The sequence below is a fragment of the Cricetulus griseus genome, chromosome 3 (assembly GCF_003668045.3).
Source record: "Cricetulus griseus strain 17A/GY chromosome 3, alternate assembly CriGri-PICRH-1.0, whole genome shotgun sequence".
Classification (NCBI taxonomy): domain Eukaryota; kingdom Metazoa; phylum Chordata; class Mammalia; order Rodentia; family Cricetidae; genus Cricetulus; species Cricetulus griseus.
This window is the reverse complement of record NC_048596.1, coordinates 74,703,502-74,731,173: the sequence shown is the minus strand read 5'-3', so window position 1 is coordinate 74,731,173 and position 27,672 is coordinate 74,703,502. Positions and strand designations below refer to the sequence as shown.

Sequence of the window (27,672 nt, the reverse complement as noted above, 5' to 3'; positions counted from 1 at the left end):
GGGGCGCGCGGGGAAATTACTTCAGGTCGGGGAGGGACCGCGCGCCCTGGGACCCGCAGCCAGGGTGTGCTCGGAGGACCAGGACGCGCCACCTCCCGGCCCGGGACCTGCGGGCGCGCATCCCGGGGGAGCCCGGCGCCACTACTCACCCGGACCACCGAGCTGCTCCTCACAGGAGTACCAGATGCCAGTGTGGAAGCGGCGCAGCTGGAAGCGCTCGTCGCCGGCCTCCCAGCTGTAGGGCGAGCCGGTCGGGCTCGAGGCGACGGCGGCGGGGGCGGCTGTGCTGTTGGCCGTGGCGTTGGCGCCCGAGTTGGGGCAGTTGGCGCCGCCGCCCTGGCCGCAGCCCGGCTTGGGCACCCGCTGCGTGCCCTGGCACCAGTGCGTGGTGAGGAAGGCGGTAGTGGCGAAGAGCAGCGCCAGCAGGTTCAAGGCCACGGCCAGGAGCGCTCGGCCGCGGCGGCTCGTCTTCATGCCTCCCGCGCCGCCCGCAGCTCCGTGCGAAGTTGGCAGCGGCGCCCGCGTCAGCGCCCGCCCCGGGGCTCGGGTGCCTGTGGTCGGCGATGGCGCTCGCGGCGCGGGCCCATGGCCCCTGGCGGAGACGCGGGACGGGGACGCAGGGCGGTCGGGGCTGCGGAGTGGAGCGGACCAGCGTGCCTGGAGCCCGGAGCGCGAGTGCGCCTCGGCGAGCAGCCGCTGGCGCCTGGCAGCGGCCACGGCGCAGGGACGCGCGCCCCTCCGTGGGGAGACACCTGCAGGCGGTCGGCGACACTGTTCAGCGCCCGCCCGCGCTTGGAGAGGGGGCGCGCCACGCTGGGCGCGGGCGGGTGACAGAGCCGCGCAGGAGTGGAGAGGGACAAGTGAGAGATCCCAGGCTAAGGCGCTCTCAGAGGAGCCCATGGGAATGTGGCGCAAACATTCAAGGATGGGAGAAGACCTCTCACCCCAGACCCGTAGCCCCACCAGTTGAGCGACAGGGCAGCGCCTGTGGGTCCCCATAGGGACACGGAGGGCAGAGTATTCAGGTTGTAAGGAACCTCTGCAAAGGGTAGAGGACCCACCCGGAGTTTAGGAGGGCTGGGGATGCAGGGCCACAGCGTTTGAAAGGTTCGTCCCTGGTCACCTTTGATGTCTGAGACCAATCCCCATCTACAGGCTCCCTGTTACCACCCAGGAGGGCAGAAAGCTTGTAAAGCTGCAACCTGCCAAAGGAGTCCAATGTAGATAGGACGTGACAAACAGGCCTTCCCCACCCAGGCTGTCCACACCAGAGATCGAGAACAAACAGCATGGCCCAAGAGGCCACAAAAAGGACGGCAAGTTGTGGTCAGCAGGATGGGGTACCCTGAAGGTCCTGTGAATGCTCAGTGCTTAAAGATGACTGGACAGACTTGGTCAAGCATCCTGATTTTGAAGTCAGGTAAACCTAGGACTTGACCAGCTGTGTGACTTTGAACAAGACACTTGCTCTCTTTGACCCTCAATGTCTGGTATCTATAAAAAGGGAAGAATGTTCCCCAGAGCCAGGGTAGGAAGGGTATCTGGCACACAGTAGGCACTCAGTAAATGCTGACATGATTAGCAATATCTGGGCCAAGTAGTTGACGAAACTCAGACCTTTTTAGCATCTCTTTCGCAAACTAAGATTGCTCATCTATGAGCACCCCCATCTCCACCTCTGCTCCGAGATGATAAGCTACACCCTTCACTCTTCCCACTGCATGGGGCACAGTGCCTAGATGCCCAGGGTGTGCAACCATTAATTGCACATTGATTGCAAGAGCTAATTTGAATTCTGCCCAAGCCGAGAATGACTCCAGCCACCCCCAGCTCGCCGAGCGGCAGGCTTTGCAGAATTCAAGGTTAACGGATTACGAATTGCCTTACTCCTGTGGGTGAACCCCACTCACTGCCAGCTGCTGCCACTCTGCCTGGGGGCAGGAGACACTAAAGCATTGTGGGCAATATCTCTGGTAGGGACTGGTGTGAGGATGGCCAGGGGAGCCCTGTACTTGCTTCTTAGAGCCTCTTCCTAGCCCCAAGCAAGGAGTTTCCGACTATTGTGAGAGGGAGAACTTCTGGGTTGCGATGGTGCATTCCAGTATTGACTAATGTGGACAAATGGCAGCAATGAATCCGCTGCCCTCAACAGGCATGCTGTATGTGACATCTGAGCCTGTCCACGCTTAAATCCTGGCCTGGGATGTGCATAACAACATTTCTTCGGCCTTGAGACTCAGTTAGTGTTCATGTGGCAGGACGTGTTCTTTTCAAGTTGGGAACCCTGTCCTGGAGGACTCAAAGCCAAGGGGAGCCCAGAGAGAAAAGTATCAGGGACTACTCTCTTAAGTGACACCTAGAGGAAGCACAAACAGCTGTGGCATTCTGTCTAAGGCGCCCAACTTCTTGCTCACTGAACCGCCATGGTATGCTCAGCTCAGGGAAGAAAAGAGAACACGAGTGACATTAATAAGACCAGAGCAGACTGCACAGGGGTGAAGGGGGGCAGATGTGGGTGGAGCTTGGAGGAAGGTCTCATAGGAAGGTGGCATTGGAGCAAAGCCTGGAAGGAGGTGAAGGAGGCACCAGGAGGCTCTCTACCAGGAAAACCAAGCTCCTAGCAAGGGAATGAATGACCAGGGCAGAAGCTTGAGGCAGGAGTCTGCATGACCCTGGGGTTAAGGGAGAGAGCACAGCCTGAACAAAGGTCAGAAAGGGAACAGGAGAGGGGGACAGATCACAGAGGTCTATGTGGTCATTCACAGAGTCACGTGGAATCCTGCAGAGGGTCTGGCCTGAATGATCAGCAGAAGACCACTCTAGCTGCAAAGTGAACAAAGGTAGGAGCAGGGAGATTAGCTGGGAGTGAGTAAGTGATACCAGGGGCTCAGACAGGATGGGGCAAAGGCCAAGGAAGCTCTGGGTTTCTTTTTGTTTGCTTGCTTTTAATTATGTATGGGGTCATGTCTGCTAGGCTATACCACTAAGCTACAACCAGTTCCTTCTGGGATGGTTTGACAAGTAGGCCTAGCGTGGTTTGTTCAATCCCAGCAGGATGGAGCACAGGACATAAGTATGTTTGACAGGGGCATTTGCAAGGTGAGGGCTTGTAGGGAAAAATTCAAGTTAGAACTGATTTGTGCTTGATGGGTCTGCCACCAGAGGGAGGGTAGAGACCAGTAGGAGGAGCCATCTCTCCAGTATGGTCTGCCTCCCTGAAATGCCTCCCAATGCATAAGCAAGCTCCTTGGATATGATGGATATTTTCATACCACATAATGGCAGAGCTGCAGCCAGGCAGGATAGCACACCCTGCAACCCGGAGGCTGAGGCAGGAGGATTATGAATTCCAGGGCAGCCTGGGCTACATAGCAAAACTCTGCTTCTCAAAGAGGAAAAGGTAGCGATCATAGCTGCAGTGACCTTGGCCACGGACAGGGTTTGGTGCAAGGTTCAGCCTCATGCCATAGCCAAGGCCTGCCAAAAGCCTCCTGACCCCAGCCCTCATCTGACTGCCCACCTCTGCACCTGCTGCTTGAGGGACCAGCCCCATCCCACCTCAGCTGGCCCTGCAGGACAGGTTCAAACACCCCTCGCTCTGCTCACATCTCCACTGCCATGACAACCCCAAACTCCTTTATGGTCCCTGACTACACATTCGTCAAGCTGTCCCTACTGCCTGCAATGGCATTGCTGTTTCATCCTGTGTGTCCTTCGTGGTGCTGTCAACCTCCACTTCTGCTGCCCTGACAACTGTCTGTCCTTCTCTGACCCCCAGTGTTAGTGACGTACTCTAAATGGTGATGTTTATCTTTAGACCTGTTTCTCTGGTGCGCCTGGGACCCTCCAGATCCCCCATGCTGGCAACCTGAAGCCCAAGTCAGGTCAGAAACATGCTTGGTTTGACTTGGATGAAGTTGGCACCACAGCATGCCAACATTTCCTCATTGGCCACACTCAAGAATCTAAGATTTCCCATAAAAATACAGGTTTCAGCTTCTCTTACAAGATCAAATTACCTGCCAACACTAGGCCTGCAAATGTGCTTGACAGACATTGGTGACACCCCTGCAGAAAAGCCCAAGCAACCGTGGAACCCCGTCCCCTTCCCAGCACTCAGGGAATCTGCCAAGCTACAGGTTTCTTTGAGCTTGAGAATCCAGAACAAAGACCCAAACAATTGTCTCTCTGTGTTTGTGTGTGTACATTCATGGTATGGGGGGTGCACATGTGTGTGTACACTCATCAAGGTTCACAGGTCAACCTGTAGTGTCATTCCTCAGGAGCTGTCCACTTTGGTTTTTGAAACAGGCTCTCTGAGGCTTGTTAATCAGGCTGGGCTGGCTGATCATCCATCCCCAAGGATTGGCCTGTCTGCCTCGTGAACTCTGGGATTATAAGTTTGTACTACCATACCCGGGTTTTTTAATGGGTGCTGGGCATTGATCTTAGGTCCTCAAGCTTGTGTGGCAAACACTTTACCATCTGAGCTATCTTGTCAGCCCCATCTACCATGTTCAATGTCAGGACAATGTTTACCCTCAGGAAGAGAACAGTGGCTGGGAGAGGCTGCAAGGAAACTTTTGGGACTAGACACCAGGTGTATTCAGCTCATGAAAACTCACTGGCTGTACAGTTGGGAATTGTACATTTGTTTTACATAAAACAAGATTTACCAGGAAAAAAAAAAACAATCACTGTTAATAATGAAAGTGGTACTTTTCAGGAACCAGGAACACATTTTGAAGGGACATGTTCCCAGGGGACTTGGATTCCCATCCTTCATTGGAGTTAGCAGCCTTCTAAGCTTCCTGAGTTCCCAAACCTTGGGAACCGAGCCTATGAGCCTCCAGGCTCTCCTAATTATAGCAAGTGATTAGGCAGTTGCCAATTATTGGAGAGGTTTGTAGACAATCTCAGTGTCTAAGCCAAATGCCCACTCTGTTCCCCTGCTCAAGACGCAGGGCTGGCCATGCTGCTTGGTCAGGGTTTCTAGAGAAGGGAGGGGCCTGGAGCTCTATGCAATTAAAACCTTCCCTCCCAAAGGGTAGAGTCTCCATGGAGAAAGGAACTGGCCTCATTAGACAGTGACAGGTGGGAACTCCTTCATTGTGGTATTATTTGTGGTGCCCAATATAAAATCCAGGCCCATATACTCTAGGCAAGTGCCCTACAAGCAGCCCATAGTCAACCCCTCAGCTTGTTCTTTGATTCCCTCACAGAGAGCCCTTCTGGCTCTTCAGGAAGTTTCTCTCAGTCCTTGCACTATACTAGGGTATCCATGAACAAGACAGGATGGAAGTTAGGCCTAGTGGCACATGTCTGGATCCTGGCACTTGGGTGACTAAGTCAGGTTGGTCATTAGTTTAAGATCACTCTGGGTTACATAGTGAGATGACATCTCAAAATACAAAACACAATAGCAAAGGCAATAAAAAGGCATCTCAGGGCTGCACCTTTATGGGACTTCAGTTCCAGGGGAAGACAGTAATAAACAAGGTGATAGCTAAGAATCCCATGGTTACAGATGTGACAGTGGTGGGGCAGGAGAGGAGAGAGAAGAGGGAGTGTGGGGTCTTGCTATGAAGAACAAGGCAACAGATGTTCCCAATGCAGGCAAACAGCTCTGGATGGCAATCCTGCCTCCATCACATCTGGGCTGTACATCTGGATGACTTCCTGAACCCCTCCCTCCCTGCCTGCCTCAGTTTCTCATCTGGAATATGACAGCAGTGTGTGCTGTTTTTCATTGCCTCCTTATCCCATCAGTCCAACTCTCAAGGGGTTCATGTGGTCTGTCTAACAAACGAGGAAACTGAGGCTGTTCTGTGGTTCCATCCACCATCTGCACAGAGTCTTTGGCAGAAGGAAGCATGGGGCACATATGAGGACATGGCTGGGGTTGGGAGAGCTACTATCTCAGGGCCTGGACAGGGTGGAAGCTTTGATCCAGCCATGACTCTGGAGCAGAAGCAGGGCATGCCTGTGGCTGTTTCCTGCTCTGAGGGCAGGCAGGGTGAATGGAGGCAGGTGGCACGTCTGGGAGATGAGATAGGAGGCTTACATCCTGGTTCATGCCAAGTACCGAAACCAGCTCTGTGTGATGGACAGAACCTTGAACTCAGTACTCAACCACAGTTGAGAAGAGTCTGGACCCCAGGATGTACACACTCTGAACAGCAGCAGCAAGGGTGCTCAGAAAGCCAGAACCCAGCAGACTGACCTTGGCTTGGACGTCAGGATTCGGTCTGTGACAAACATTGATTTGGCACCAACTATGTGTCAGGCATAGTTGTACTTGAAAAGACTGTACTTGAAGCTTTATGAATTATCCTCAAGTCCCATGCACACTTGGATTTCAACTGGAGAGACTGAGGCTCAAGAAGGAGCAGAGCAAGGGTCAGAGTCCAGGTCCACCTTGGGTTCCTCTGCCCTTCCATAGCTGACTTCTTTGTCTTCCGATGAGACCAATATTCATCTTAAAAACATCACCTCTTAAAATGAGCCTCAGGATGGCTGGCTCGGCTCCCCGTTTTCTCAGTCCTCTAGCTGGTTTGTTTTACCCTAGTCATTAGGAGGGACACCCAGGACCACTGGCAAGAAGGATAGTTTGCAGTGCCTCTGGTACAGCCCTTTCTTTCTGGGCTGGTGTCCAGTTTTTTTCCCCAAGGTGCTTGTTTGCTTCCCTCTGCTGCCCCCTAGGGGCTCAAAAACAGAATTGCCAGCCTTGCTGACCCAAACTGAATCAAGTCTCCTCAGTACTCATCCACTTCCAAAAAACTAAAAACTGCCAGGGAGTTGATCAAGTGAGGAAGATGAGAGGCCTCCAACATGGTAATAGTATCTACACGTTACATGCCATGAACACTATGGAAAGCACATTCCAAAGCAAGAGATGTGCAAAGGAGAGACTATGCAGCAACAGATTTAAATGTTCATTTCCTCCCAGTGACCTTCTGATTTTCAAGAAATCATTCTGAACTTTGTGCTAACAGCACCTCAATTGCATATTCACTGCTATTATTACATTTATTTGGTGTGTGTGTGTGTGTGTGTGTGTGTGTGTGTGTGTGTGTGTGTGTGTATTGGGGTGGGGCTTACATGTGCCACGGTGTACCTGTGGAGTTCAGAGGACAACTGTTGAGCATCAGTTCTTGCCTTCAACTATGTGAGTCCCGACAACTCTGTATTCCCATTTCATAGAGAAGATGAGAAGATGATGAAAAGAGGGCTCAAGGGCCACAGCCAAACCAGGCTTCAGCCCTGGGTGTGCCACTCCTATCTCAGTAGCCTAGGAAGCCTTGATTAACTACTTTTCTGGTTGTCATGGCAAAAGCAACTAAAGGTTTTTACACTCATCACTGTGGTGAAGTCACGGCAGCCGAAGTGTGAGGCAGCTGGTCACGATGCCTCCACAGTGGCGACGGGTGGGAGGCGCAGGCAGTTTGTTCTGGTTCACACACAGCTAAACCTCTTCTTTTTATTCAGTCTGGGACCCCAGCCCATAGGGTACTTCTACAACTCAGTGTAGACATCTAGATATTCCCTCTGGACATGTTCAGAGGTTTATCTCCTAGGTTCCATCAGGTTGACAAACGATATTAACCACCACCTATCCTTCCGGAACCTCCCCAGGAGTGGTATACAGCCAACCTCAGTCTATGTGTTGGGCTTTTAGACCAGAAAAGAACAGCCAACAATGTAGAAGAGACTTTATTAAAATAAGAGAAGTCCTGAGACATGGGGATGTGTTAGGGGACCCACGTCAGCTGCTCAATGCACAACAGGACAGTCACATCAAGGGACAAGGTTGAGGCAAGAAAGAAGACGCTGCCTTGACAGAGAAGCTGGCTTGACAAAAGATGGAGAACTCTCATTCAAAGTCCATCTCACAGGCAAGCTGATTTAGGGGTGGCCTATCCAAGAAGGTGAGGGTGGGCGCCTCCCGGAGGAGTGAGCTCCTCACTGTTAGCCAAGGGCGGCTTTTCAGTTCTGCAGATCTCCAGGAGAAACAGTATGATCTCCTCACCGATCCGTTTTACCCACCTGCACTCACACATTGAACAGGAAACAGCTGAGAGCAGACAACTGCCCCAAGGTCCTCCAGTGATGGCAGCACCCATGGGAATAAGAAGCAGCCTTCATGCTCAGTGCCAATGGGGGGAGCAGGACACCAAGCCCAGGAAGGGGCAGCACCTCCTCCTGGACTAAAGACACTACAAGGAAAACAAGCCCAGGGCTGGGGATGCAGCTGCGTGGAAGACACTTTCCCGGCATATGTGAGACACAGGGGTTGATCTCTAGAACCAAAGAATTAGTGAAGAAGAAACTCAACCCGAACACCAGCACCCTGGAGGACAGGCTGACTAAGGTAGGAACTGGGCTGGGTCAGCACAGGAGGCAGGTGGGCCTGGGCTGCCAGTCAACACGGTTCTACTAAGCCTGAGGAACGTTCTGGGTCTGAGTGGCAGCTGGACAGTATGTCTCCACGAGGCCTTTCCTAACTACATGGCAGTGTGGCTGGGGACATAGGGACCTTGATCCGGGAGGCTTGGGAGAATCACGGTAGCTATTTTATGGCTTCTTGTTTGCCTTGGCCCTACTGCTTTCCTGGAGGGTTGGGAGGGATGATATCAAGGCGGCAAGGACAGTATCACAGTCTGTTTTCTGTTGCTGGAACAGAAAACCCAACACGGTGTGACTTAGTCAAAAAGAGTTCTGAGGTCCATGGAATGCTGGGTGAGGCAGCCTGTCTCAGTTACAGTTTCTATTGCTGTGAAGAGACACCATAACCACGGCAGCTCTTACAAGGAAAACATTTCATTGAGGCGGCAGGTTACAGTTTCAGAGTCCATTATCATCATGGCAGGGAGCATGGTGGCTGGAAGTGTGGTGGGGTGCAGGCAGGCGTGGTGCTGGAGAAGGTGTTGAGACTTCTTACATCTTGACTCACAGGCAAAGTGGTGTGTCTCACTGGGTGTGGCTTGAGCATATATGAGACCTCAAAGCCCACCTCCACAGTGACACACTTCCTTCAACAAGACCACACCTACTCCCAACAAGGCCACACCTCCTAATAGTGCCACTCCCTTTGGGGACCATTTTCTTTCAAACCACCACAAAGCCCCACCTGTCACTGGCCTTGTCTGTGTAGACAGTATCATATATAGCAGGTGTGTTTACAAAAGTAGAGAGTGAGAGCAGGCAGGAACTGCCTGGGGTTGAAGCTCAGTCCGCAGACTACTTGCCTAGCATGCATGAAGTCCTGGCTTCAATCCTTAGCACTGCATGGAACGTGCCTGTCACCCCATCGCTAAGGAGGTGGCCCAGTGGCTCTCAACCTTCCTAATGCTGCAGCCTTTTAATACAGTTCCTCATGTGTGCTGACTGTTATAATTTAAGAAAAGCAGTACTCGAGAGGTTCAAGCAGAGGTGGTTTTTTAACAGGGAAAGGGATCATAAAAAAGGGGAAAGTGAAGAGGGAAGACTGACCTCTGGATACAGGAGCAGCAGGAGAGAGGAGAGAAGAAAGAGGGAGAGGGAGAGGGGGAAGGAGGGAGGGAGAGGGAGAGGGGGAGGGGGAAAGGGGAGGGGGAGAGGGAGAGAGAGAGAAGGATGGGAGGTGGGCAGGGCCCTTTTAACAGGGAACATAGTGAATATGCACAGGTTGTGCTCTTAGTGGCTGCAGCTGAGGGTGTATCCTGTCAGAACACCAAGGACAGGCCAGTACAGTTGCCTGAATATTAACAGTGACTCCCCAACCATAAAATTATTTCATTGCTACTTTATAACTGAAACTCTGCTGCTGTTATGAATTGTAGTATAAATATTTTTGGAGAGAAAGGTTTGCCAAAGGGGTAGTGAACCCACAGGTTGATAACTGCTGAGGTAGAGGCAAGTGGATCAGAAGTTCAAGGCTAGCCTCACCTACAAAGCAAGTTCAAGTCAGCCTGGGCTGGGCTGTAAGAGAACTTGTCCAAAAAAAAGTGAGCAAAAGAGAGAAAAGTGGCCCAGCTAACCCACTCCCATAAGAGAGCACGCACTCTTCCATCCAAGAGCAGTTTCTTGGCCACCACCCCCACAGCAGGGTCGGAGGCTCAATGAGAGCTTTATATTCAGGGCAGATAGTGTCTCTGCCTCAGCTTTTAGCCAATGTGGCACTGCCCTCTGCCATTGAACTTCCTTTCAACAGCCACTATGAGAAGGTCCACTTCTTTGGCTGTGGGCCATGCCCAGATAGTCAGATGAGGGACACTAAGCTGTCTGCTAACTCTAAGAAGACCCGATTAGCTGTGAGGTCCCACCCAGGCAGTCACAGAGGACTGACCAATAAACCCCAAGGGTTGGTAGAATAAAGAGTGTAGCTTCAGGGGAGTGGAGAACACTTCTCACAGAGTGTTTTTTGGCACAAAGGCTCATGGAGGTACCAGTGTCCTGGTTATGGAGGTACCTATGTCCTGGTTATTTCCTTCAGTGTCCAGTCCTGAGGTAGTGGCCCCTCACCACTACCCAGGCTTGGCATGTTCTTCCCCAGTGGCTTCAGGCATCAGCTGGGCAGGGGCTAGGAAAATGAGAAGAGATGAACAGGAGGCCTCTCCCCAGCAGAACCCCAACATGTCTATATTTGTCTGTGTTCTCTTGCTATAACAAACACCAGAGGCGGATAATTTATAGAGCTTTATTTTGGCCCGGAAATAGTGGCACATGCCTTTAATCCCATACTCAGGAGGCAGAGGCCGGTAGATCTCTGAGTTGGAGGCCAGCCAGGTCTACAGAGAGAATTCAGGGTCAAGAAGGGCTACACAGAGAAACCCTATCATGAAAAAGCAAAACAAACAAAAAAGAGTCTGTTTTGGTTCACAGCTCTGGAGGAGCTGGCATCTGCTTGGCTTCTGGTGAGGTCATGTAGTGCAGAAGGGCAAGCAGGTGTGCAGAGGGGAAGCTAGAGTGTGAGAGAGACACAGAGGGAGCTGCTGGCTTTCTAACCACCCGCGGTTTCTGCTCCACTTCCTGAAGAATTCGTCTGAAGATGGAGACATGGCTCGGCTGCTGAGAGTGTACAGCTCTTCCAGAGGACCCGTGTTTCCTTTCCAGCACCCACATGAGACAACTCACAGAGCTGTTGCCCAGTCATCTAAGAGCAAGCAGGGTCAAGGGTCTGCCTGTACCAGCCCCAAATGTCACACACTCATTTCCAAAGAAACCTCCACTTTTAAACCAGAGCCATACAACAAGCCCAAGACTTCAAGAAATCTGCCACTCTTGGAATTCCAGAAAACAGCCCACCCCCACCCCCACCCCACACCCTGAAGCTGGAGGTCTGAAAACCCGCATCTGACTGACCTCCTACCCCACAGTGTCTGGACCTGAGGAAGCCAGGCTCTCCCACCTCCCTAATCTTGACTACAAAAACCGTGATTCTCAGACCCTGCCCAGTGAGTTCTCTCCTGTACCCTGGACACCGAGCCACAGGGTCTGAGGATACCAACCTCAGTTTGTTCTCACTGTTCTCAGGTGAACTGAGTCTGTGTTTCATTTTCCTCCACTGACTTATTTCCTACAATTTATGGCAGCCTTGTACACGGGCTGGCCCTGCCCTCTGTGGGAGAACAGTGTTCAGGGCTGTGACAACAGGAGGCAAGAACCTTTGGGTGTCTCAGAACTGAGGCCTGGTCAGCAGAAATAAACAACATATTCCCCGTCACAACTGATGGGTGGCTTCTGCTACTGGCCATATATCCCAAAATTCACGTATAAAATCTACAGTTTTGGCTCAGTTTAGAATTGGGGGAATGGAATCCCAAAATTCACGTATAAATCTACTAATTTACCTGGTTTTCCACAGAAGTGAAGCTCTCATAGACTCTGTCTAAAGGTCCAGCCACTAAAGCAGAAACCTAAATGCACCCCTGCGTGTAGTTGTACTCGACCTTAGTGCTGGCTTAAGTCAGCTCAGTGGCAGTCTCTAGACACTGTTGATCTAGAAGCTCACACACATCAAGGCCTGGGACGCTCCCCCAGCTCTCTGATTTTTCTTCATTTCTATCCTTTCATCCTTTGGTTCTATGAAGAGGTCTTGGTGTGAGAAGATAGCTGCCTGGATTCCTGACGTCAATTTCCCTCTCATGCCTCCTAGATGGCTAGTAAGTTTCTCTTTCTCAGAACCCCCAGAAAATGGTTCCCAAAGTTCTCCCTGTAGACAGGGAGAAAAGGAGATATTCTGAGTGGCCCTCATAGGCTCATATATTTGAATGTTTGGTTTCCCCGTTAGTGGGCTCTTTAGGAAGGATTAGGAGGTGTGGCCTTATTGGAGTAGGTATGGCCTCTTTGGAGGTGTTTCACTGGGGGGGGGGGCTTGTAGTCTCACTCCCTGGGCCTGTGGATCAGGATATATGCTCCCATCTACTGCTCCAGCACACCTCCCTGCCTGCAGCCATGCCTTCACCATCATAGTCTCAGACTCACCCTCTGAAATTGTAAGCAAACCCCCATTAGATGCTTTTACAAGTTGCCTGGTCATGGTGTATCCTCACAGCAACAGAACAGAAATGAGGACACGGCTCCTGCACTGTGAGTGAGATCAGTTATGCCTGAAATGTCATGGCCAAGGCTGAGGGAGGAAGAGCTATTATGAGAGCCAAGTAACGAACTTCACAAAAGTTATTTCCCATGAGTCTACAGGTGGGACAGGTGGGCTGGGGTAAGTTCTTCTCTCACCTGGACTCAAAATGGGCTCCAGTCCTCTGGTAGCTTAGCGGGTCTCCAGGGCCAGTGGTTCTCATGCAGGTATTGCTGGCTGATGCACAGGAGAGCGAGCCCTCCTCACTTGCAGGAAGGTAGAGCCAAGGTCTGAGATGACCAAAGTCCCTGCCAATTCCCTGCAGGCCACTAGAGGAGTCATCATGCTGGGGATGACTGTCAGAGCCAGGGTGAGTTCTTGGGACTAGAGGCAATTTCTAGACCAGGACCTGGGGGTTGAGATTCCATTCCCCCAATTCTAAACTGAGCCATGAAAGTTTTATGAAGGCAGAGTTTGTCAGCACCAGAAAAACAAGGCAGATTTATTAAGAGCAAATCCCTCAGCATAGGGCTGGCTAAACTGTAACAGGAGAAGCAAATGGAATTTGCAGAGCTATTTTGCCTGCTAAGCCCTGTCCCTGTGACAGTGTTTGTGTCAGGCATGGGACTGTCCCCATCCAGCTGGTTATCAGCCAAGTAGGTCCCATCAAGTTGTGTGTACCTCCAGGAATACCACTTCCGGTCCCTGTGACTTGAGACCACTATTGGTGACAGTCTGGCCAGGTCTACCACATGGCCTAGTGGGGCTGGGTCAGAGCAGATGGGGACACGTGTGACAGCTGGTGAATGAATGCTGATTGGTTTTTGTCTGCACCACACCCTCTCTCATAGCATGGAGACGGTGCATGCGTGTGTGTGTGTGTGTGTGTGTGTGTGTGTGTGTGTGTGTGTGTGTGTGTGTGTGTGTGTGTGCGCGTGCAGCCAGCTCTGGGCACCAACATGCTGCACTATCAGCAGCCACATGCTCTTGTTCAGTCTCCTGTGAAGTATGGCGTGATGGGAGGATGAATGGTAGTCCCGCTGACCTCCCCAGGAGGGAACTGCATGGCCATAGCTGTGCATTATTTTATTGTCTCTGTGATGCTGCAGGTCAAACCCAGGGCCGACCACTAATCTGCACTCTCAACTCCACTTCTCCGTACATTGGGTGAGACTGCTTCACATCCTAGTGTGCTCAATGTTTCTCCCTTGCTGCTCCTCCTGGCCCTGGGACACTAAGGCCAGCCAGCTGCCTCATTCATTCACCTCACAGCCATGGTGACCAGTCCCCCCTTGAAGCGTAGCCGTCAGGCCTGCTGCACTAGCTAGGGGGCTGTGCATGCCTCTGACCTGTGGTCTCTGAGCTACTTCCTCTGAACAGGAAACTATCTTCTCCCAAGTGCCAAATCCAGTAGATGTATGAAGAATTTAGGGGGAGGCATGGGTCCAGCCTGGAGCAGGCTTCTCTCTTGACACCTGCCTCGGCGTCAGACACCTCACTCAGGCCAGCTCCAGTCTTCCCGGCCAAGAATCTGCTGGGGACATAGCTCAGTTGGTAAAGTGTTTGCCTCACATGCACAAAGTGCTGGGTTCAATCCCCATCACTGAAAAAAGCAAGTGTGTTGGTGCATACATATAATTCATGTAATCCATTACATGTAATGCAAGCACTTGGGCGGTAGAGGCTGGAGGATCATTAAATTCAAGGCCATCCTCAAATACATAGTTCTGAAGATACTTTGGGATATATCAGACTTTAACTGGAAAAACCAAAACATCACCACCACATTAAGACAACATCAAGAAAAGATCAAAGGTCTCCTGAATCCTGTGGTCACCTTAACTGATGCAGGGCCAGAGCTAGACCACTGGCTGTAGGTTATACACTCCTTAGCTTGTAGCAAACCAGCTAGTTTACAGGCCCATTTTACTGAACAATGACGACAGCCAGTAAATACACCTCCTACCTCATTCAGAGGAACTGTCCTGACTCCACTTTACATTTGAAAACCGGGCCTAGGTGACTCGACTGAGGTTGTGCTTTCAGTGTGGCCATGGCTGGGTGGAGCATCATTTGGAATATCCTGGCTATCATTCCTACTTGGAATGGCTTTGACATGGATTGGGGTGCTGGCATCATTTCCCAGAGCTGAGGGCCCAGGAAACAACTGCATCTACACTTGAACCTACATCTGCTGAAGGCTGACTTAACAACCTCCTGTATGTGCCCCCAAGTTCCTAGGAGCCTCAGTATCTCCACAGAGAGGGGCCTGGCACTGGAAGAGAAGAGATACAGTCCCAGGAAGCTCTAGTTGCTCCTTGTGCTGGGACCCACCATGCTTGTGCAGTGCTCCAGCTGTGGAATCCTAGGAAACCCAGACGTCCTCATGTGACCATTAGTGAGCATGTATCACACATGTGGCTGCCCACCGTATCTTAATAGGCTTGTGTTGGGGATATGGCTCAATTGTAGGATACTTACTGTAGTCACTCCTTCCTGAGGCCAGGGGCCATGTGTTGTCCCTGACCATATTTAGTTCTTGTGGCCAGTCTCAGGAAACAGAGGGTAGTGAGTGCCCATTTTATAATCCGTGCCATTGATTGAGGAAGGAAATACAAGGTCAGACGCCCACAGCTGATTTCAAAAGGGAAGCCCAACCCCATACTGTGCCAAGTCCTCTCCTTAGGACAGTCTGCCCAGGCCACTTGCAAATCACTCTCCAAGCAAGGAAAGCAGCAGCAGCTGCTTGTGCACTCCGGCTCCATGACTTGAGAGGATGTGGCCCCATAAGAAAAGGATGAAACCTGGTATGGTCAAACTGGAGCCCAAAGGGGTTCCCTGCTTCCGGCTCTCCCTTCAGCCAGGCCTACCCCTGGAACTCCTGCAGGTTAGCAGGGTAGCCCTGTACATCCATCAGCCAGTGGCACTCCAGCAGGGACAAGGAAAGGGCAGAGTGTATAGTCCCATCCCAACACAGCCTCCTCAGTCAAAGGTGACGTCTGTGAATAACCAACGGGCAAGAGCAGATGAAAATCTCAGGCCCTTCAACTACGAGGATCCTGGCTTCCCCAGTGGGTTGAGGAAACAGACCAGTACATGCTGGCATAGCACAAAGAACGAGGGTCCAGAATGACTCAAGGTTAGCTAGTGTGGCTTTGGGCACATCCTCCTCTGGAAGCACTCTGCCCTGTAGGCAGGGACTTCTGGGAAGCCAGCATCTCCACTGGTCTCCGGGGTAAAGCTGTGGAACCTTTGGAGAATCCACAACAGAGGTCCCAGGGGAGACGGATGCTGAGCACATCTTGCCTCCCAAGTCGAATCACTTCTGCCCTTCAGAGGATGGAAGCAAGGCCACCATGAACTCTCAAGAGTTCAGGAATCTACGCCATCATAGTACACAAGGATTCAAGCGGGGAGATGGTGTGGGCAGGCAGCCTTGCAGCCAGAGAACTATACCATCCCAAACTCCAAGGATGACAGCAGTATCCAGCTCTGGCCTCTGCCAGGACAGGAGGGCTGCAGACAGCAATGGGTCAATGCAGACAGACAGGCCCCAGTGGCTGTCCTTCAGTGGGAAGAACACCTGTGATGAGGACAGTTAAGTTAGAAGATTCATTTCTTTCCTTCTCCTTTGGGACCAGAATAGAATGCTTGGTGGTGTGCATTTGTGTCAAGGGCTACTGGGAGCAGGCATGGTGGTACACTACAGTAACCCCCGCACTAGGGGGGCTGAGGCAGAAGGATGGCTGTGTTCCAGGTCAAAGCCAAAGACTTGAGACTCATTTCTGTCTCCCTTTATCTGCAAACACTATTTCCATATAGGACAAAAGAGACAAAAATGAGGAAAATGTACCCATTTCCAAAATGCCTGTTCATATCACTTAAATCACTGACTTCACAGCCCCCACTCTACCTCAGAGACACTCCCGTAGGGGCCCAGAGCTGATTCTGGAGCTGGCTTCCAGGTCCATCAACAACCCCCTCCCCAATTCCAAGGGCCCCAGCCAATTAATTAACAAGGCTTTTAAAGGCAGTTCTAAGTGCTAAGAGGCAGGAAGAGAGGAAGAGCCCTTGAGCAGGAGCTCCTTCAGTGAAGAGGGACACTTGAGCACCCTCCCTGAGGAGCTCAGAAAGGTGAGGCCACTGCACCAAAGATGCTCTCGTGTGGAGGATTAGTCAGAAGGCTCCTCTGCTGCTTCCTGTGGGGAAGCTCCATTTGAATAAGTCTGAAAAACCTTCACCCACTCAAAAATTTGAGGCCCTCCTCACTCCAGGCCAGGGACCATGTGGAGGGCTGGGACCACAGGCCACCCCTCCCCCACCCTGTCCCCTCTTAGTGAGATATACCAGCACCAAAGACACGGAGGACACAGTGCTGTGGGACAGAGTGGGGGAAGAACACAAAGGAAGGTTCCAGAGGGAAGAGGAGTGCCTGCACTAAAGGAGACCAACAGGGCAGAGCAGCCGCCACTGTCAGATGAGACTCGGTGGCTAGACCACATTCACCTACACACCCTGCCCGCCACTGTCTGTCCCCACACTCCAGCATTGTGGAAAGGGACAGCAGGACTCATTGCCTATTTTGGATGACACTGAGCCAGATAGGAGTTTGGAATCCCATGGCAAGGGAGACACATCTCAACATACAGTGCTGTCCTAGAATTACTACTGAGAGTCTTTACTTACCACTCCCTAGTTGGGGTGAGGATGACAAGACTCATTAGTGACCCCACCAAAGCTTCCTGGCTCCCAATACTATCTTCACCCAGCTTCATGCTGCTTTTCAGCCAAGATGCTGTCACCCCTCTGCCTCTCCACCTCTATGAGGTCTGTGGTTGTTATCTGTGATGAGTCATGCCCTTGACATACCTGCTCCATCCGCGTCCCTTCCACCACCATACCACACCCATCACAGTCCTGCAGCAATTTGCTAGCTGTCTCCTCACTGGTCTGTGAGTTCCCGGGGAACATTGCTTCCATCTCACTGACCTCTAGAGCCTTCTCCTGCAGTGCACAATAAACCAATAGTCACCTAGCAGAGTTCTGCTAAGCCCCAAGAGCCAACTAGATGCTTCTGCTCCTGTCTGTCCCTTCCTTCACACAGGTCCTGAGAGGCAGGGCAAAGCTGAGGCCTGGCAGTCTAGGCTACCCACCCACCAAACTTATCAGCCACCCCACACCCCTGCTTTTGATCCTATGTAAACATTTAATACGATTCCAAGTCCTGGGCAAGGCATAAGGTTGGGTGGGGGACATATGCAAAAATTCTTCTTCAGGGCCCCACAAGCCAGGCCCTGCTGCAAGCAATTCAGATCTGTACCACAGCCTGCAATGCAGGGTCTTGCAGGTTAGACAGGGAGGGAGGCAAGAGCTATAACACCAGCCTGGCTGCTCCTCTGCCCTCTCCTTCCCCTAGGCCAGTCTCTGGTGATCCACATCATAGAGTCCCACACATCTCAGCTGCCCCTCAGGCATGTCATGATGTAGACACCAGAATGTGTTCAGATGTACAGAGGGAATTCCAGCAGGAGCTCTGAGTCTCCAAGACTCACAAGTCTGGTTTGCAGTGGCCCAGGAGCCTTCTACACAGACACCTGCAACTCTCAAGTCTAACTTCTATCCTTCTAATAGCAAACAGGTTCTGCAATAGCAACCGAAAGCCTCAAAGGATCGGTTCCAACCGTAAGCCTCAAAGGATTGGTTCTGAACTAACAGATGGAAACAGACCAGGTAGGTACAGCTCTGGGAATGCCCAAGAAAAACAGCTCAAAGAGGAAAGACCTCGTGTTTCAACATTTCCTGTTCTTGGCCTGCTTCCTGCAGGGCTCTGGGCCTGTGTGAGGCAGAACAGTACGGCAGTGTCCAGTATGCACCCAGAGCTGCTCACCTCGTGGTGACCAGGAAGCAGGAGAATGGTTGAACTAATCATCTCCTTTCTCTCACTACATCAATGCACCCAGCCTGGTACCACTACACTGGGAGGGGGGTACCCTCTGAGAATCCAGTGGGTTTTACAAATTTCCTGGGTACTTCTCACTTTATAATCAAATTGACAACCATGATGAACCAGCCCAAGCACCATGGTTTAAGTTACAGACAGTAAGGCCACTAGAAACAAAAACTGTAGAGATGGCCTATGAAGACGGCTCAGCAGGAAAAGGCTTTGTCAGGCTGCAAGCCTGATGACCTGAGTTCCAAGCCCAGGACCCGACAGGTGGTAGGAGAGAATGACTCCACAAAGTTGTCCTCTCTCCACACATGTGCCACAGTACATGTGAAAACACATATGCATCAAACACAGAGTATTTTTATTAAAAAGTTATAGTGATGGCAATCCCCATGATTGTAAATGCCACTTGCTGTGACAAGCTTGTTTTGTAGAATTTTGATGAGGAACGATCATACTACATTAGTGTATAAAAAGCAATTCATAAAATAGCAGTTTATAAAGCCACCACTGCCCCAATTTCTCAGAAACTCCCTGGCCAGATGTGTATTTTATTATGGGATCTAGCCACTGGGTCATTCCACAGAGGAATGGCAACTTTTTTCCATCTTAGGACCAGGGGTTTCCACATATGGATGGCAGGGCAAGGCCCCAAACTCCCAGTCACACCAGAAATTAGTCTCCTTCTGCCAGGGTTTACACAACTGTCTCTTTCTACTCTGACCCATACAGACCTTGTCTTCTCAGCACCTCATGTGAAGCTTGTTCCCTGAGAGAGGCAGCTCTGACTGGGCATCTTCAGAGGGGATCTACTCTCAGGAAGGAAGGAAAGAGGGAGGGAGGGAGGGAGGGAGGGAGGGAGGGAGGAGGGAGGGGGAGGGAGGGAGGGAGGGAGGGAGGGGTCAGAGCCCAGGCTCACCAAATGGAGGTGCAGGGCCAGGAGGAGCAGGCTATGGATTCGACAGCGAGACAGGCTCAGGATGCATGCCTGCCTCTACCACAGTCCTCCCCTCACTAGTCTCCCAACACAGCATGGGCCTCAGCACCACAGAGTCCCACTGCTGGCTCCATGGGGACCAATTGGATAATGGCCTTAAGGGGGTTCAGGTGGAAAGATGCCCGTAACTAGTGCTTATATAACAACAACTTAAGCATTTTATTTATCCATTAAGCTTCTTAGTATCACAATGGAATGATGAGAAAACAAGAACAAAAAAACGCGAGTCTTCGCGAATCTCTGACAAAGAGCAGAGACTTCAAGGCAATCGGAGGGGCAGGAGGCTCGACATAAACAGTTCTGCTGTCGCTTTTCTCCTGGGCTGGCTGGGCCAGGAGGGGTGGGGAGGTGGAATGGTGAGAAGGTGGCACTGTCGTAAGCGGTCCTTGGCGATTCTGACTCAGGACTGATAGACACATGATCTGCATGGACCACGCTGTGGGATCTCTGGGTGCCTCCCTGGCATCCAGCCACATGACCCTCTACCTGCTCCAAATGCCTGGCAACGCTACCAGTGCCAAATGGACCCCAAAGCCTGCTGTGTTGGTGGCAGCAGGAGAGGGCAAAGGCAGGCCACTTGCTCAGGGCATGACCATCCAGAGAGTGGCCAAGGCTTGTCATAGACTTCTGTGGCACAGGTGCAGGTGGTGTAGGTGGCAATGGCAACAGGCATGTCCCTGGGGCAGTGAGCAGCCAGGAAGGCAAGCAGGCACTCCTAGAGCTTCACGGTGCCAGGGGGCAGGCTGTGGTTGCAGAGTCGGTAGTAACGTAGGTCGTTTACCAGCCTGTGCACATTCTGGGTGAACGAGGGCAGGTCCTGAAAGGCAAGGCAAAGCTGACGCCTGGCAGTCTAGGCTACCCACCCACCAAACTCACCAGCAGCCCCACACCCCTGCTTTTGACCCTATGTAAACATTTAATACGATTCCAAGTCCTGGGCAAGGCATAAGGTTGGGTGGGGGACATATGCAAAAATTCTTCTTCAGGGCCCCACAAGCCAGGCCCTGCTGCAAGCAATTCAGATCTGTACCACAGCCTCCTCTGCCCTCTCCTTCCCCTAGGCCAGTCTCTGATGATCCACATCAGAGAGTCCTTCCTGTATGAGTTCCAGAAGACCCTACAAGTTGAATGACATGTGAGCTGAAGAACACAGCGTCTGGCCTCAGAGTTGTCCTGCTGGGAGCAACAGCAATTAGGAAAGCACCTAGATGTTGAAGTCAGGAGTCCCTCACAGTCCCTGGGTGTGGAGGGCATACTCATTCTCTGTTCACTGTTTCCCACATTGCTTAGCATGGGACAAAGGAGGGCCTGCTGTGCAGGTCCATATGTGAAGAGTGTCAACAGTATATACAATGCTGTCACAGACATAACTGGCAACCCACCTTGGCTACCAAGGTGATACCAGTGTAAAACTCAGCCACATCGAATAGCTGAGAGTTCTACCTCTCTCGCTTTCTTCCTTGCTGGAACTCAGCGCAAACCTGTCCCCATAGCTAAAGTTCCTGCCTGTCTTGCCTTAGTTGGCCCAGTCAACACCTCTGTTGCACTCTCAAAGTCCCTCAGATGGATCATACTGCCAGCTCTCAACCACTCAGCTCAGATCCTGGTTCCACATCTCCACTACTTCTAAGTTCAGTAATTACCCACTACCAGGTGGCCCTCTAAGCCTAGCCATCTTCAAAATGAAGCCAATATTTGCTCTTCAGAAGGTGCTTGGAAGAGAAGGAAGTGCCAAGAACAACACGGCTCAAAAACAATACCATGCAGTCTGTTTTCAACAAAAGCCTTTGTGGAAGCAGGGACTGGTGCCTGGCAGCAAGGTGAATGAACAGATGACCAAAGGGAAAGTGTGATTCATTTCATCCTGAAGAATAGCACAGAGCACAGGGCCTGGTTCACCTTTAATCCCAGCACTCAGGAGGATCTCTGGGTGTAAGGCTAACCTGGTCTATACAGTAAGTTTCAGACCAAAGAAAGACCCTGTGCAGAGAGGGGGAGGGGACGGAAAGGGTTAGACGACACTTGCATATAAGGGATGGGGGGTGTGGGGGTGCGGATCACAAATCATATCCAGCAAAGGCTACACAGCGACCCTATCTCAGAATACCCAAACCAAATCCAGCCAAAAACCAACCAAGCAGCATCCTTTCAATCAGCAGCTCCCAAAAAAACAAAACTCCCTTGGTGGAGCCAAACATCCATTTTCAATATGCATCCTAGGAGTCTGTTGAGTAACTAGATTTGGAACCCACTGCATTAAACAATACTGATGCCACTGCAAAGCAGCCACAAGGTATTAGGAGTTGGTCTATAGAAACCAAGGAAAAACTACTCAAGTGGCTGAAAGAGCCCTGGGATTGAAGGTGTGTGCCTGGCTTCTATGGCTTGTGGCCGACTTTGCTTTCTGAATCCTCAGGCAAGCTTTAATAAATCATAAATAATATATCACCACACCACACCTAAGACAACAAGAGGAGCAGTACTTGTTTCAAAGAAGAAAAGTTTCCAAAAGAATTTTCTTTTGCAAAGTTCTAAAGATGTCCTATTACGCAAAGATCAGGGAGGGCTACGATACACAGCTTGACACCATCCAGAGTCATCAGCACCCTGGCTGCCCCATCATCCCCAAGGGACTTCCCCCAGGGCTCTAAATAGCACAGAGAGTGAGCATTATGAGGCCACTTTGAGGAGTCTGAGCTGCGCCAGTGCTGGGTTGTGAAGAGTGACAGGAAGAGTCCGGGGCAACTAAGCAACAGGGTCATCTCTGGGGGTCCAAAGCTGTACCAATCATTTTAGCCTGCCTGAAAGTCAGGGCAGAGGTACAGTATGCTGCCTTCTAGCCCACTAAGAATGGGAGCCCGTAGGAGGCAGAGATGTGTGTTGAGGGGGTGGGGGACGCAGACAAAAAAGTTAAGATAATGTGTGGCCTGCTGGGCCAGGTCCTGGGACCTCAGTGGTTGAGACAGAGAACATGTGAGCTACAGAAACCAAGTCCCAGAGAATGAGTATACCCTCCACACCCAGGTATTGATGACAGCCTACCAGTGGGTATAACCATGCCTAGATCTAGATGGGCCCTTACTAATCAGACAGCAGGCTCAAGAGCCCACACATGTGTTCCCTTGTAGCCTAGCCTTTTCTCCTCACCCGATCCATCTTGAAATTCCGCCCCAGCACATTTTTCTGATTGGCATCCACACCATCACAGCTGGTCAGGAACTCTGGAAGAAAGGCTGCAAAGAAGCCATCAAAGTCCACAGAAGCCATGTTGTAAATGGCGATACCAATCTCCTCTTGTAGAAGGTCATGAGACTTATGAACCAGGACTTGGAGCAGCACATTCACAAACTGGAATAGCATGGTGGTCCGGAAGATCTTCTGCAAGCAGAGGAGCAGGAGCATGAGCCAGGAGGCTCACTCAGACTGGTGTCCCGTCTCCCCCCCCCCCCCAGTCTCAGTGTGTTCCCCTAAAGTACACACCAGGCAGACTCAAGGGAGTTAGACTCAGCCCAGAACTCTCAGATGAGGAGGAATCCTTCCAGGGGAGAAGGGCACTTACTTTGTGGTATAGTTTCTGCTTGCTATTCAGAGTCTCCAAGTAGAACAGATTTTGTTTGAACAGGTGGATGTCTGGTTGAAGAAAGGACTGTCCAAAAGCCTGGAAAGTAAGACTACTATTTAGTAAGCAGCATTTATGCTCCCTCAGACCCAACCCCTCCAGGGCATCTAACTTATGCCAGAATCAACCTATCAACCTACACAGCTCCCCATTGAATATCTAGGGCAGACCTCTGCAGTGTTAATCTGACATCTTGGCACATGTGTCTTCCCATGGGCCTTACTTTTTATTTTGGTCTCATCTATACCTTTTAAAATAAACTCTAGAACAGTGGTTCTCAACCTGTGGGTTGCAACCCCTACAGGATCGCATATCAGATATCTACAATTCCTAACAGTAGCAAAATTACGGTTGGGGGTCACCACAACATGAGGACTGTATTAAAGGGCTACAACATTAGAAAGGTCAATAACCACTGCTCCAGAATCTCTTCATGAGCCAGTCTTTGAAGCAAGGCACCTATACTAGTCAAACCCTTGAGCAATCTGAGCAGACAGCACAGCCTGCCAGCCTGCCCAGAAGATCCTCGTGCTCCTTAGCGCCCATGCCTCACAGGCCTCAAGTCCTCAGAAGTTCCTCATAATCACTGCATCTGCTTTGGGGCTGAGCAACAACGCACCTGTAAACTGCCTCAGAATGGCTAGGACGGAAAGCTACTAGCCCAGGAGCAAACTGAAACACCCAACACAAACTTCCCCACTCCAATACAAAGGGATCACAGGGGCAAGGGAGGCTGGCAGCCTACAGTAAGTGGCTACTCCATCCCAGGGCTGTCTGTGCGGCTGTGCAAGGAATCTTGTCATCGTTGCTGCAGTAGTGAGATCTATTCCTCAAGTCAAGCTTTCCAAAGCTGGAGTAAAACTCCCTTTGGCACTGTAGGACTTGGATCTACACAGAGCACCATTACCACTGAAAGGTCTCCTCACACTAACTTTATCTCCATCCTCTTCCTGTGCTGGCAACCACTGCTCATTCTCCATCCCTACACTTTTCTTTTCCACGTCATGGTAAAGGGTCATGGGGCAGGGCAGAGCCTTTCCTCTGGCTTTTTTCACCTAGCAGAGTCTATGTTCATTTCCACTGTAGTAGTATGTCCCTGATTTGCCATTGGGTTTACCCATTCACAGCTAGTGACTATTTGGATTGTTTCCGGTCCAGAGCAATCATGAAAAACAGACATGAGCATCTGTGTACAGGTTGTGTGAACACATGCTGTCATTTCCCTTGGATTGCTAGATCAGCCATATATGTAACATTATAGGAAACTGTCCAACTGTGAAACTCTTTCAAATTGACTTTTATAAGCCCAAGTGAAAGACCAGTACTCAGTAAACAAAGTCTACAAACACAGATGAAGCCTGGGGGAGCAAACAACAGAATACACCAAGCCCAAGCCCTGAACAGGGCAGTACGGTAGGAGCCAGAATGCCCTTCCCAAATGCAGAGTGCTGAGCTCTCCAGAGACTCCTAGCTCACCAAGTAAGCAAGAACCAGGTAGAACTTGTCACCCTGCCTCAGCCTTCAAGTGTTCCAAGGGCTGGAACTGCATGTGTCACCATGCCCAACAGAGTCTGCCTCAGACTGCTCTTAAATGAAGGGAATGGACAGTTAGCACACATCCACTGGTGTTGTGTCCTTGATGTCCACTGTCACAGACCTGTCCAACAGATCTGTGACATCAGCAGGAATGACCTCACTTTATGCAACAAGAGTCTGAAGCCCCAAGAAACTAACAGGGGCAGAGCTCAGTGTCAGTCCTACACTTGCTGCAGGGCCAGGTTAGAAGTGGGCCACATACCTAAGAAGCAACCCGAGGGACTTGGGCCAAGGACACAGGCAGCACCATGAACAAAGCCCTCTTGCACTCAGGGCACATTGCAGCTTCACAGGCAAGCCCTCCACCTTACCTGCATGATGGCACTGAACTGAGGTTCATTCTCCATCTGCTCCTCAGCAATGCCCCTCTGCACGCTAGCCAGGACAGTAGACTTGAAGAAGTACCGCCAGTTGTGATGGAGCGTCCGAAAGAGGAGCTCAAACAGCTCAGCCTTCACGTCAGGTGACGGGCGCTGTAGAGATAGCAACAGCACTGCACTTTTCCTTCATGCAGCTTGGGGGGGGGGGGGGGGGACTCTTGGCCAGTGTAGGCCACACAGAAGCCTAAGAGGCACCAGACAGTAGCCAGTATTCACATCCTACACACACTCCTGCCACTTCCCATTCAGAAGGCCCTGAGCCCTTGGGGGGGGGGGGGGCTTCACCCAGGAGTGCTTCAAGGGACAGGCCTACACTTGAGACAACATTAAGGTGAGTGCCAGGATGCTCTTTCTAATGAATCAATCACTCAGTTTTAAAGACTAGGAAGAAGGGCAAAAACAATGAAAATACAAATTTTTCTATTCAGAAAATAGCCAGCTGGACTGTTCCTATTTTCCAGGTTGGTAGATCCCTCTCTCAGGATGGAAACTAGCAGGTCAGAATGCTGACTAACCTGCTAGCTTTAAGCAACCTGAGATGCCTTAAAAGCAGCTCAAGAGCGGCAAGTCTGAAGAAATCTAAAGGCCTCCCAGTGGTGGCAACATGCTGTGCTAATTGCTGCCTGGGTGAGGGGCTCCTTTTCCTGCAGCAAGCATGAGGATTCTGAGCAAACAGGGGGTCACTAAAGCATGATTTCCTAACTTAAATCCAAATGTCCAAGTTACCAGTGAGCACACAAGCCATTATTCCCAGCACTGTTGTAGAATTCTGTGACTATCAGCTGCATACCCATGTGTGTCTCAGGACCTAGCACCCTGACTGTGGGGACAGCTACAAGATCAGCTTCTATTTCCCTAGCCATTGCTGTGACAGTCAAGCTGCATCTGTACTTACCATGTACAGATAGTGCCTGTCCTTGCACTTTCCCAGACCACTAAAAGCTCTACCTGAATGGTCACCAAGAACTTGCTTTTAGCAAGACTACCAGTTGAAAGCATTCTTTCCTGAGGAGAGGAACCCAAAAACCATTTAAGAAGAGAAAGAGAGGGCCTCTGGAAGAACAGTGCACACTATGCCAAGCCAGCTCTTCAGCTATGAGTTATGAGCATTTAAAAATCCTAAGTCTGCATTTATTCTTTTTATTAGTATTCATTTATTTTTTATGTATGTATGTGCATGATATGTCTTTTTCTTGGATGGAGGAGGGACCCCAAAAATGATTTATGAGTACTGAAAGAACCCACAAATGAGATCAAAACACAAGGCACTTTTCCTCTTACCCTCTCTCCCTCCCAGTAAGGAGGCACCACGGGGGCCTCCCTGGCCCCACCTACCTCAGCAATGATGGGGTACACCTGCTCCATGCAGAGTGCAATAATGCTGGGGAGGAAGGGCTTGAACACCTGGCCAGGCTCCTGCACCACCACTTGTAGGATCTTCAGGAACTTCTCCACCACCCGGCAGCCAGTGCTGCCTTCATGGAGGATGCTCTCAGCCAACTGTTCTCTGCAGGCAAAAGAAAGCCACAGAATAACTCAACAACCACTTCTTCTGGAACCAGATGACAAGCAATGTTTGCTGCAAGTGAGGAAAAGGAGCAGAAAGTCCTGCATTTTGCAGCCGGGCTTGTCCATGGACTCTGAAAGGCCGGGGCTGCAGGTGTGGGGTTACCTGGTAAACATGTTGAGGAAGGTCTGTATTATCTGCTCTGTGAAAGGCACACCCATCTGTACTCTAAGGCCTCGAAACAAGGTGAGGAAGAAGCTCAGCATCTCATCAGTCACATCTAAACAAAGGACAAAGCAAACGGTCAACACCATGTGCACAGGGACTAAAGCACCGTGGCTTGATCCATTTTCCCTTGCAATCTGCACTGTCATCTCTCTCTAATGCATCCCACTGGAAGAAATGTCCCCAACACCATCAGAGCCAATGATGGAAAGTGGAAAATGATTAAGAGCCTGCTGAGAACACAGCTATGGTCCTAGGAATGGCTACCTGATTGCTCGCAGTAGGAAATGAAACTGTGTCATCTTGAAGCCCAGCATACTGTCCCACATCCAGCATGATCAGCATTCTCACTGAAATTGAGTCACTTTGTGCTCACATCCAAGAAATTATCCAACTGGGTCAACACCTGAATGCCTTGGCATTTCTTTCTAAGACCAATCATCCCTGTAGTGGGTCAAGGTTAAGTGGCTAAAAGTAGATAATGATGTAGCACTCAGGTCACACTGTCCTGGGCTACTAAATGAATTAATTTATTGATTCTGGTTAGTGTGGCTCCATATTCCAGATCTCATCTTGCATGGGACATTTTGGTTCTTACCACACACAATGTACTTACAAGATGCCATCAGTGCATCTAAGCTATAAAGCCCCTGCTGTCTATCTAACACTGATAAGCCCACTGTAAATGCTCTCAGCAGAGCCAGACAAATACATTCAGAATGACAGAGCAGTACCGGTCGGTGACAGTAACTGACAGTGGGTTAAGAAAACCACATCAGCTCTGTTTTCACCTTTCCAGACTCTCCAATGGCAGCACATCTTTGCCTTTGTTCATAGGCTTC

General features: G+C 50.8%; 2 protein-coding genes across 6 annotated transcripts in view; both read right to left on the bottom strand.

The window, feature by feature from the left end:
• The window catches only part of Gsg1l (GSG1 like), a 191,232-nt gene extending 190,758 nt beyond the window's left edge, over window positions 1–474 (bottom strand). For all 4 annotated transcript variants that reach the window (XM_035441302.1, XM_027404694.2, XM_035441304.1 and 1 more), the window contains exon 1: window positions 150–474. In XM_035441302.1, coding sequence (XP_035297193.1) covers window positions 150–474 — 325 coding nt within the window. The remainder of the gene's footprint in view (window positions 1–149) is intronic.
• A 19,164-nt stretch (window positions 475–19,638) lies between these two features.
• The window catches only part of Xpo6 (exportin 6), a 109,473-nt gene continuing 101,439 nt past the window's right edge, over window positions 19,639–27,672 (bottom strand). Inside the window, exons 19-24 of one of the 2 annotated variants that reach the window (XM_027404693.2) lie at window positions 26,771–26,885; window positions 26,434–26,605; window positions 25,030–25,170; window positions 23,063–23,161; window positions 22,651–22,881; window positions 19,639–20,320 (exon numbers count right to left, since the gene is read on the bottom strand). In XM_027404693.2, coding sequence (XP_027260494.1) covers window positions 20,219–20,320; window positions 22,651–22,881; window positions 23,063–23,161; window positions 25,030–25,170; window positions 26,434–26,605; window positions 26,771–26,885 — 860 coding nt within the window. In that variant the 3' untranslated portion in view covers window positions 19,639–20,218. Of the gene's footprint in view, window positions 20,321–22,650; window positions 22,882–23,062; window positions 23,162–25,029; window positions 25,192–26,433; window positions 26,606–26,770; window positions 26,886–27,672 lie in introns of both variants that reach the window. The other variant, XM_027404692.2, reaches the window with a different exon arrangement.